At 40.4% G+C, this 11,779-nt stretch overlaps 1 protein-coding gene across 1 annotated transcript in view; it reads left to right on the plus strand.

The window, feature by feature from the left end:
- mmp17a (matrix metallopeptidase 17a) overlaps positions 1-5,696 on the plus strand; it is a 62,922-nt gene extending 57,226 nt beyond the window's left edge. The window contains exon 10 of the mRNA XM_026339104.1: positions 3,915-5,696. Within this exon, the coding sequence (XP_026194889.1) occupies positions 3,915-4,240 (326 nt within the window). The 3' untranslated portion in view covers positions 4,241-5,696. The remainder of the gene's footprint in view (positions 1-3,914) is intronic.
- The last annotated feature ends 6,083 nt before the right edge of the window (positions 5,697-11,779 follow it).

Genomic DNA, 11,779 nt, shown 5'->3' on the forward strand with positions numbered 1-11,779 from the left:
TAATGCTGCTTTAGATTTATATTTGTTTCTTTGTAAAAGTTATTTCCATTAAACTTGCAGGTTGGCATCAGACCTCTATATGCAGAAATGACGATTTTGATCAAAAACCTGTTGTGTCAAGTACGTTTCTGTGGGGGTCAGCTAACGCCTGTAAATGACTTTGCGAACAACACCTTTCATCTTGATATAATAGATGTTTGTTGCATTTCTGTGTGAGTGTGTGTGTGTGTGTGTGTGTGTCTGTATGTGTATATGTCTGCATTTGGTTGATCCACATGATTTCATTGGTATAATTTGTCAGTGTGCTAATACACAAATGTGTGGTGATTTATGAAACGCAGTAAGCGAAGGCTCCAGATAACCCTAGGAAGATATATTCACAGGCACAGACTCGATCATGCAAATCACGCAGTCGTGTGACTATTATTTGTTTGGTTTCTGTTTAAGTATGTAACTACCATTTGAGTATGTCTATGTCCTGAAGCATTAACATATAACAGTGATTGAAACCACTGAGTAAATACTCAGCATGCTGCCATCATCTTACACGTTCACTCTGCAGCAGTTACTCTGGCAACAGGTATTTTATCAGGCACTCAAGTTGTCTCTGCTCATCTCCACTTTCAGCCTGAGTTGTTAAACTTCTTAAACTTAGATGTGTGAGTACCATCATCACATAGACTGCGGCCCGCATCATTTCAGCTGATTGTGCATGGCACTCAGTGACCACAGCCAAGACTGCTTTCTTTTGCTTCGGAGTGTCCTACTCATCTGTTATAACTGAGTGGTCGTGTTTGCAAAATGTTTCATTTTGGCAGCATGGCCACTGCCTTCTGTTCATATATAATTAAATTTTCCAGAATATGATTATAGTCTGAAATTTCTGAAACACATCAGGGAAGTAGTGTCAGTGCCAGATGGACAACAGGGGTATTGTTTTCTGCTGTTGGCCTCAAATTGGCTCATAGATTTGATGACATATGGTTGACCACTGACACAACAATTGACATTAAGTTGGAAAAGTTAACACAAGTCGCTAATGACAAACATAAATCAACCAATTATGATCTCTGATCATCAATGCAGCACTACTTCATAGTTAACTTTATACACCGTACACACACAAACCTCTAACAAACAAACATGAAAAAAGTAACGCTACACTAGCTATGTTAGGCACTGTCGCCATGGATATGCTGCAGACAACTCTATGTAACACAGCAGATTAGCAGGATATTATTTTCAGGTCTCAGAGCTGTGATACATGTTTCACCTGCCTTTGTTGGATCTTTTTAATTAACAAGCTGAGGTGGTTGAAACGGAGCAGTTCGGTACTGCTCCAGAAATATCAGCGAAAAATCTCGAATGTTAATATAATGATCAACATCAAGATACCAGGACCAGTAGCAGAGATATTCTGCTTTCTGTATTTTCCTTTTTTAGTTTCCTTGCATTTAAGCTTTGCTCATGTAATTTCCTTTATGTATAAATCAGAGAACAATCAGACATTAGCTACATTGTCCAACTAGAGCTCAGGGCGATATTTACACATAATCCTTTAGAAAAACTGATACAGAAATACAATGCATCCTTTAATTTATATTATTTATACAAGTAATGATGCATTGTGTTTTCTCCCTTCCTATCTCTCTCTCCTTTAGCTCCCTTTAAAACCCTTCCAGCCACCCCCTCTCTTCTTTCTCCTCTGCATTCTCTGAATGTGGTGAGCTTTATAGGTGGAGTAATTTGATCATTAGTAGAGCATGTCACACCTGAATCTGCCATGGCAGTAATCTTTACAGACTATGTGCATCTGTGCCTGTAAAACATGATGCTCTTTTACCTCCTCTGAAATATCTTGTACCTTCTATAAAACCCACAACATATTGGATGCTGTATTTAGGATCACAGGTGGCCATGTTTAATTATGTGTGGCTTTACCATGAAGCTGCACATTACGAGGCGTCATTATTAGTGTGCACTGGAAAATCAATTGTAATAATAAAAACAATTAATCAAAATACACCACTTAAGACTTCTGCTGGAGTAAATAACTTGTACATTTTAATTTACAGCATATTTGGATGTTTGCTCACAGTTCAAACTTGAAATGTTAATTAATAAGCCCACTGAGATTTCTTCTCCCTGCCTAAATGCAATAGGTTAGAGCTGAGAGCCTGTTTCATAAGCTGACTGAATCACTGTACAGTAGACAGGGGGAGCACACAGGAGGATGTGGAGGACAATAGTATAGTACAGTCACAAAATGTCAATTGCTATAAATTAGTAGGTCTGGATTTATGTGAACGTTTATGTTTACTCAATCACTTATTTATATGTATAGTATGTTGGACAATTAATGGGTAATTAAATATATAAACCCATTTTTCCATATGTACTTATACATTTTTGGCCCTCTTAGTACTAGCAGACTGGAGCAGGAGTGGAGGGGAGTCACTAGCAATCAGCTCATGTAGTGTGAGCAAGGCGTCCACATTAACGTCAGCTTGGTGGTTAATATTTTAGTAACTAATGTACATTGAAGGTGCTGACTCTTTACCCATTTCAGATTCAAAAGGAAAGTGATGTGTTCTGACTTGAGTAAAACCCAAGCAGAAGTTTCATTGTTGTTTATTTACTTTGTCAGTTTATGTTTGTGTCATTTATTTGTAAGAATGCTGTTTTAAAGCCGTAGATCCAGTCACTTACAAACTTCAGGTAATGTTACTGCTGTTCTTTAATATGTCAAACTGAATGGATTCTCATAAAATAATTTTGTCACAAAACATTTCACATTCCCCAATACATCTCACAATCACTGATGTATTATTTCAGGTTGAATTGCTGAACAGTTCTATACAGTTATATCAACACATTCCTGCCAATTTCATTACTAACTAAAAGAAGTTGCTCCCTAGGTGCTGGAGAAAGGTTGCCTGCTGTTCCTAAGCAGTTATGGTCATAAGCTTAAGACATGTTTACCCACAGGGATTTATAATGCTTTCTTTAGCTTGCATTGCTTTGTCAGCCTCTACCGAGCAAACCCCCCTTAGAGGAACGCTTCCACCAGTTGGCTGTCCAGATTACGCTTTGATAAAACACTTGTAGATGTTGAAAACTGGCACAAAAACAACTAATTAGCAGCAGGCACTCAGTCGTTATTTCAGGCTCCTCTCAGTGGGAGCGAGCAGCCTCACCTCACTCCCCAAATGAACGTGTGAATGCTCTTTTTCCCTTGTCAGGTGTTTAGAGGTCTGTGTCTGAGCTTTCGCCAGCTTCACAGGTCCTGCTCCAAGCTCTTTGATGTGTGTGCGGCAGAGCAAGCCAAATGCAAAAGAGGGGACAGTACCAACAAAATCCCTAATTCTATGGAAAGCCACACAAAAATAAATGTGTTTACTGTATATAAATAAATACACGCACATATGCATATATACACACCTTTGGCCCGGGGAACTGGAGCGACATCAAAGCCTCTATCTGCCTTTAGGCTGCTTCCACAAGCCTAGAGTGAAGAGAAAACAGGGAAATAGAAAGAGGAGAGACAAGTGAAGAAGATGTGGTGACAGCTCATGGTGAAAAGTGAGTGAGAAGAGTGCTAAGGAGAGAGGGGAGCCATGGAGAAATCACAAGTTAAAGAGATGGATAAGAAAGATGATGAGAGGAGACAAAGTGACAGGCACAGTGAGAAAAATGGTGAAGAGGGAGCAAAAATAAGTTTTAAAGAAAGAGCAAGCATATTGTTAATTATAGATGTTTCTTTCTCAGTAATACTGCTAATATAGCTCTATTTCCAACACATCCACATGTGGGGTTTATTATTTCATATCACTCTCTCCATGTTGGGCCGTTTTTGTTTACTGTCTTGAAGTCACATGCTAACGCAAACCTCACTGTTTCCCCTCTTCGTCAAGGCTCGTCCTATTTCTTCAAGGGCAGGGAGTACTGGCGAGTGCCGGGCAGCGACATGGAGGTGGAGGCGGGATACCCCCGCCTCATCGCTAAAGACTGGCTGCTGTGCACCGAGATGCAGTCGGACTCTCCGGAGACGGATCTCAAAAGCACAGAGACGAGAGTCAACGTGCACCATGGCCCAGACCACGCAGAAAACGGGTACGAGGTGTGCTCCTGCACCTCTGACACCGCCTCGCCTTTAGGCGCCCACCCCTCCCCGTCTCCCATCTGGCTGCTGCCACCTCTCTGGACGCTCTTGCTGGCCCTCTGCTTTGAACTGCTATGATGCCAAAGCAGTGGACAAATTTCTCAAACATTGTGCAAAGGAGAGATTCATTAGCGGCGGGCCCAGTGGACACAGTAAATACAGACTGGAAAACTTTGTTCAAATGAATATTGGTATGGTTTTTGGTATTATTTTGCTGTTATTTATTTCACATGTCATTTGACGGTCATTTAAAGCGCCTTGCAGTATGGGTAGAACATACAGTATATCATATTATGATGCTAGGGTGAACCTAGTAGCCATTAATCCAATCCACTGACAGTGACAATGCTAGTACTGTGCTTTACAAATTGAGTTACACAGAACCACATGTTGTTAGCTTCTGCTTCAATGACTACACAGTCTGTGCAGGGAAAGCTAATTCATGAGTGGGACTGATCAGAAATGTATTCGCAAAAAATACAACTGTATTCTAATGGTACTGACGAGAAATACTTTTTCATGTACAAGTTTACAGCAATAATGAATGGGATGCTGGGATGGACTGGGTGACGAGAAGATAGATACAGATCTCGTCTTTAAACTGAAGCAGCTGGATAGTTTAGTTTGTATAGGGACTGAAAACAAGGACAAACCACTCACCCGGCTACAGTTAAGTAAGTTTACCCACATACCATCTCTAAAGCTCACTAATTACCAGGGTTTATCCTGTTTGATTAATCCATCCAAAATTGAAGTGCAAAATGAAATGTTTACAGGAGGTTATGTCCTCGTAGGGGGATTTTTATACCTTTGGACAAAGCCAGACTAACAGTTTCTCCCCATTTCTAGTTGTTATGCTAAGATAAACAGCTCCCTGCTGCATGTAAAGAAGGTACATAAGGATATTTTCACCAAATTGTGGATCTGTTGCTTTAAATAATAGCCGACAAGCAGGATATCCTGTCACGCTGCCTCCCAGCGTACTCCACCAATCAAATTAGTTGGTGAGAGTTAAGGTTACAGCCATGAACATGCCTGGGGTTTGGTTGCACCAATCCTAGAAAAAGAGAGAAAGGATTATAACTCAGTCTGACAAGAAGAGGCGCCTGAAAGCCCCAAACCAGGGCAAAGAATGACATCCAGAAATATAGATACTCTAGTTAGACAGGTGAGTGACACCGTGGCATGTATCAAGGCAGACAGGTGAAAAGTACCCTAGGATGTAGTGTAGATAGATAGTTAGGGTTATAGATGAATGGCCCCCATGGGATGTTGACAGGAAGACACATGAACGGCATGCTGGGATGTCAACAGGTAGACGAATGACTGGGGCTGCAAATGGGTAGATAGGTGAATAGCATGCAGCACAGCGCCATGAAGAAAAGGGCACACGGAGAGTTAGGAAATGACACAAATGAATGATTCCCTGTTAGAAATGGAAAACTCCAGACTTTCTTAATTCATGTTATTTAATGCTGTTGTTCCTTGCTTCAATACGTACACCCACGCTCTTTGAGGAGCTGTTTTTCATGTATCCATGGATTAATCATTTTCACTTCTGGTACAGAAGCGTTTCCTGCCATTATTGGAGGGAACATTGTTTTTGTTTTTTTTTTGTTTTTTTTGTTTTTTTTTTGGTAAAAAACAAATTATATATATATATATATATGGATAGATTGTTATTCCATATTGCTTTGATAGTTAATGGAGCCTTTTCTTTTCTTTCATCAATCCAAGCTCCTGCCGGTGATGTCCTTAGCAGACCTCACAAGATAGCAACCAGAATTATTCTTGCTGATATATTTACCTACATTTTAAATATAGACACAGATATATTTGAGTTGAGATGTTCCATGGTTACAAAACCAGGTGAACTGTGTATATTTCAAGCTGTGTTTTCTAATGTAAAATATTTTTGTAGAAAAATAAAAGATTCTGAATGATTTTACTGGCTAACTGCAGTCCCATGGATTTGTACGGAGACAGATTATTTTGAGTGCACAGCCTTGAGTCTATGTGGGCAGAGTGTGTAATTATTTAGAGTCACTGAAAGGGAGCCTGGGCTTGAAGACAGATGAAGGTAACATGGCAGCTTGCAGACACCAACTGGGGAGCTGCTCTCCATCTCTCCGATGTTCCTAAGCAAAGTTTCCTCTTGTAACGGTCACTGCTGTTCATCGGCACTGCAAACAACATCACGTCAATCACGCCGTGAGCAGATTTGATGGCAGAAGAATACAGTACCTACTTTTTTTTTGACATGACATCAGCAGCCACCTCATCCTGAACATACAGCAGCTCAGATTGTGCTGAGTAGATCAGAGTTTAAATATAGTCGGCATCTAACATGCGTGTTTAGAAACACAGCATAACACAAGAATTCAATATCAGTCCCAGGCCAACACACACCATCAATTCAAATTTATAGCAATTAGATGAATTAAGAGTCTGCTACCAAAACATGCACAAACCAACTTCCACCATGTTAATCTGAAGCATTTCTGCTGTGATTTTCAACACACCTATTCTTCTCATTTATAATCAGGTTTGTTTAAAACTAATTCATTGTTATTCCCCCAGCATCTCCCCTTTTTTTTCCCACCATGCAGGCCATAGTGTGACACCACTAAGAGCAGCAATTTTCCTTCCCACCTCTTGACACACTTGAGTGGTGTTAATTAACTGGTGTAGCTCGGCGGTCATCAGGAGAGCACCTGCTCCCAGGGGGTGACCGCAGCAGGGCGGGTCACTTTTCTTCACTTGGTTTGTCCGTGCTATTTGAGCTGATACTTTAACCAAACTTAATTGTTAAAAATTGTATTTAATTTTTTATCAGCAGATCCACATTTGCTACGTTCAATACACAAAGTGCATGTTTCCAAGGTCACTGCACTGTGAAGAAGTGATGCTGTCAAGAGTACAGTTTGCAGTTGACGCATGGCAGTGAGGTTGAGGGGGAGGGTCCACACAAGGACCTGGTTCAAGAATGCATGGTGAGAGAATCATTTGCCAGACTTGTCAAACTGGGTCCTGGCTGCTCGACAGCGTCATTCCAGAAAAGGTCATATTGAATTTTTACCCACATAAGCCACGGGATCCGGCACGGCGGATGGGTTCGTTTCTACTCGGCCTCGGTTTGAGCAGTAGCATTGCGTGGAGCCTTGACATCACAACATGTGAAGACGTCACACTCACAAGACATGGGATGAAACATTGTGGGAATGTATTTTACATGCACAAGTGTTGCGAAATAGAGGGTACCAGCATCGCACGAAACCACAGGGTAATAAGAGTGTTCAAAATAAAAAAGATATTGATGTTTAAACTGCTTTTGGAATAAACATGAATTGACTTGTAAACGTTTGTTTTGCACAGTAACACTGAAGAGGACAACAGAGGGGATACTCAGGTTAATGTTGGCTGAGTGAACAGACACCTTTTCAAAATGATAATACGGGGCAGTGGATGACAGCGTGGACGTTCTTGATCAGTCTGCCCATCAGTCTGGCCTTTCTCTGGTGAACAAACTGACACGGTTTATCAGGTGATGACTGTAAAAAGGCCTCTAAGGCCCTTCCATTTGAGATAAAACAGCAGCGCAACACACTAAACCTCACTCTTTTCACTTATCACCCAACAGGTTCAAGTCGAACGTGACTCATTGATGCACACAAGGTAAACAATTTGGTGTGCGTGGAAACATGTAGATACTTTTTATTTATATATGCATTTTTCTATCCAGCGCTTTGTGGACTGTTATTATAAAACTGATATCTAAAATGAAAATGAATTAGTGTTAAGACTAGACTTAAATTCTAGTGAAACTACATCCCTGACCCCCGTCCTGAAGGTAGAATTAAAGAGCCACCTGTTAGAACACAGTAAGTAAATGTTTGTGGAGAGACATCGGGTTTATCTGCTCTGTCTTTAAGCTTTTAGTAGCATGTAAGCTCGTGCAGTTACTCTGATATTTTATTAATTTGTAATGTGGGATTAGAGAAGTCAACATTGGTACAATCAACGCCTTGTGTTTACAGCAGGAGTTAGGTGATGATTTTAAAAACCTTCACCTCCAGTCTGTGAATACCAGCATGTCCCCTGAGACCAAGGCTCCCTCAGTTGTAATAGAGCGTATTGAATTTCCCTCAGCTTCTCACTTTAATTATCTGGCATGACCTATTGGCGAGGATCACAAGCTTGGGCATAGCAATGCACTGTGCAGACAAAGCTATTATGCTGATCAAGTCTTAAAAGTTCATTTGAGTACGGAGATGGGTTTGAAAAAGCAGTGACCTTCATGGCAAGATTCGTAGCTTTCCATCTCCATAAAAAGTTGGCTACCATTCAGCTGCGCAACTTCACCAAGTGGGTAATATAAGTTAAGGCTTGATGTTAGGCTGAAGTGATGAGCAGGGCACGATGCCACCACATCTCTCTTAATAAACGTGATTTATATTGCACGAGGAGCGTAGTGGTTTACTTTAAGAGCAAATAACAAAATATCATTTCATTTTTTTTATTGTAAATGTACAATACAATGTGTCTGTATTGTAAAGTATAAAGTTCGATAGATAGCTGGATGAAGAGCTGGTGCAGAGGTATATACAGTACATATATATTATATTAAATCTGTATATAAATAGCCTTTTTCACACACATAGGTGTCCTTCAGAGATCATTAGTCTGGTTGAACATTGTTGAAATGCATAACACACACACACACACACCACGTGCACTAATAAAACAGGTCAGCATGCCCTTGCTTGAACGTGATGACTTGAGGTACCCATTTGTGCGACTGTGTTAGTGTGAGTAATATTTGTGTTAGTACATGTCAGTCTAATTGCAGAAACAGACGATGCATATTACAAGTGTCAGACACAAAAAAAAAAAAAAAAAAAAAAACACATTTAACATTTGGTTTGTATGCAGTTTGTAAGTCCCGGCCCACGGAGTCTCTCATCCATCCAAAGAGAACACCTGAAGGCCTTTGCACCAACTGTCACCAGCAGAGATTTAATGTGGGCCAGGAAGAACCAATCAATCATTACGCAGAAACCACTGAGCAGCTCAAATATTCAAAACCAAAGCAAACTCCTGCAGAGCGGACGCCTGTGATGGTGGCTGGTGGGCTGCTTGCAGCAATGTGCACCAGTTGTCCTGAGTAGTCAAACTTCGAACACACTGTAGAGTGGTAGCATTAAAGAAAGCAAACAAACAAAAAACTGAAATAACATTTCTTTTTCATATACATGACACCGCCACAGATCGGCTTAATCTTGCTGCCAGTGCATGAAGACGAACTGTGCTGTGATTCTTGGCTCAGAAAACCCCCGTGAATAAGTTGTAATAGCACACAGAAATATTGTTGTTTAATACAGTGGCGGTACTGTGCAATAATTGTCCGAGCTATTAACTAAAGTACAGCCGAGAAGCTCTTGGCTAATAGAATCCCAGTCTGACTAAAGATGGCCAGAGAGTGCCGTACTAGACTTTCCACCATGGGCCAAAATGTTTGAAAATGAAATTCCTGGAATCACATCTCCCTTTTTTTTAACTGATATTTCACAATGTGCTAAAATGTCTTTTTAAAAGATGTTTTAATAACTTCTGACTATGTTTTCAGGCATAATGTATGTCATGACACTCGCTGGGTGAACGTTCTCATATCAGTTCATGCTGTAGGAAAACTAACATCTACAGGGTGGATAATGTAAAATGACAAAATGACTAAAGTACCTTAAGATGGTTGTTTTTCTTTCATGCATTCATACCAGTGCTTGAAATTTGAAAGGTAGACATGCCCTCTCTTGCAGCCTTCTACTGCCCTCATCTGGTAGAGCGTGTTAAATATTCATTAATGACGTCCCACAGATGAGCGGCTGAGCGATTATTGTTAGTATGGCAGCTCAGTGAGTTAGAGGTCTGTATCATTCCTACTGTCAAAATCCACATGAACAATCTCACACAATATAGGTACAAAGATGTGTTAGTTAAACATATTTTCATAAAATGAAATACAGACAATATCCTGAACCACTGAAAATGTGTTGTGGTCTTTTAAATGGACATTAAACTGTGTACCCATCTATCATCGTACACTAATTTGTGTTTCTAATACAATTATTCAGTATGATGTAATGTCAGAAATACAACATATCAAGTCATCTATCTAAATGCCAGGCAAAATAATTCATATTTATATTTAGCCTCTCATCAACTTTTGCAACATTCAACTCTGGAGACTCACACAATTAACAGAATGCTCTGCAGCTAGACTGCACGACCTGAATTGTTCCTACTATTATAATATTACATATGCATGTGCTGTGCCATGGAAGAAATGCAGTGAAGAAACTGTGCGTGAATCAGGTGTGATCTGAAGTAGAATAAATTAAAACAGGAACATTCAGGCTACGTGTATGAATAAAGAAGAATTTCATTCACTGTTCTTGATGCTTATCTCCTCCTCTACTTTGCTTTTAACAGCCTCTGTTTTTATGTCACTACTTAATGTCTCCACGGCCTCCAGCTTTCTAAGAGCCCCTGGAAAGTTGCCTGCTCAGAAGAATTAAAAGTTGATTAAACGCTCATTACACCACTTACATAATGCTGGAAATAGATGTAAATTAAGGTTACTGGGAAAGAAACTTGGATATGTGTCATGCATATTGTACAGTAAGTGTTGGCCACTGAGCCCTCATAAAAGCCTGTACATCTTCCTGTCTTCTTCTTCTTCTTGTATTTTCTTGTGCTTTCTTCTTTGCCTGGATTCTCCCATTTTGTCCTCCATTGAACCTCCATGTTTCAGTTCAATTCAATTTTATTCGCGTAGCGTTAAATCTAAACAGAAATCATCTCAAGGCAGAGTTTAAGGTTTAAGACCTTACAAAGTATAGCTGTATACAGAATTATATAGAAAAGCCAACAACCACCAACCGGAAAAACTCCCTTTAACGGAAGAAACCTCCAGCAGAACCAGGCTTTGAGTGGGCGGCCATCTGCCTCAACCGGTTGGGGCAAGTGGAAGGAGGAGAGATAAAAGAACAGCAGGCAACAAAAAAACAACAAGCAAGAAAAACACTGGGCAGGTCGGCAGGGTCAGCACTCTGGAGATATACAGCTCAAAGGCCGAGGATACCTGCAGAGGGGAACAGAGAGATGGAGACAAAGAGGAGGAAGCACAACTACAGGAGAGAGAAAAGACAAAGTTAATGACATGCAATGGTTGAATTTGAATGGATAGAAAAGAGAAGAGGAGCTCAGTGTGTCAGTAGAATTCCCCCAGCAGACACAGGATAACTAAGAGATGGTTTAGAGTCACCTGAGCCAACTCTAACTATAAACTTTATAAAAAAGGAAAGTTTTAAGTCTAGTCTTAAATGTAGAGAGGGCGTCTGACTCCCAAACCTGAACTGGGAGCTGGTTCCACAGGAGAGGGGCTTGATAGCTAAAGGCTCTGCTATTCTCCTATTCTACATTTGGAAACTCTAGGAACCACAAGTAAACCTGCAGCCTGAGAACAAAGTTTTCTGCTGAGAAAATATGAGGTGTTTAAGATACGATGGAGCTCAATCATTAAGTGCTTTATATGTGAGGAGAAGTGTTTTATACTAT

This window comes from Anabas testudineus, chromosome 22 (genome assembly GCF_900324465.2).
Source record: "Anabas testudineus chromosome 22, fAnaTes1.2, whole genome shotgun sequence".
Taxonomy (NCBI): Eukaryota; Metazoa; Chordata; class Actinopteri; order Anabantiformes; family Anabantidae; genus Anabas; species Anabas testudineus.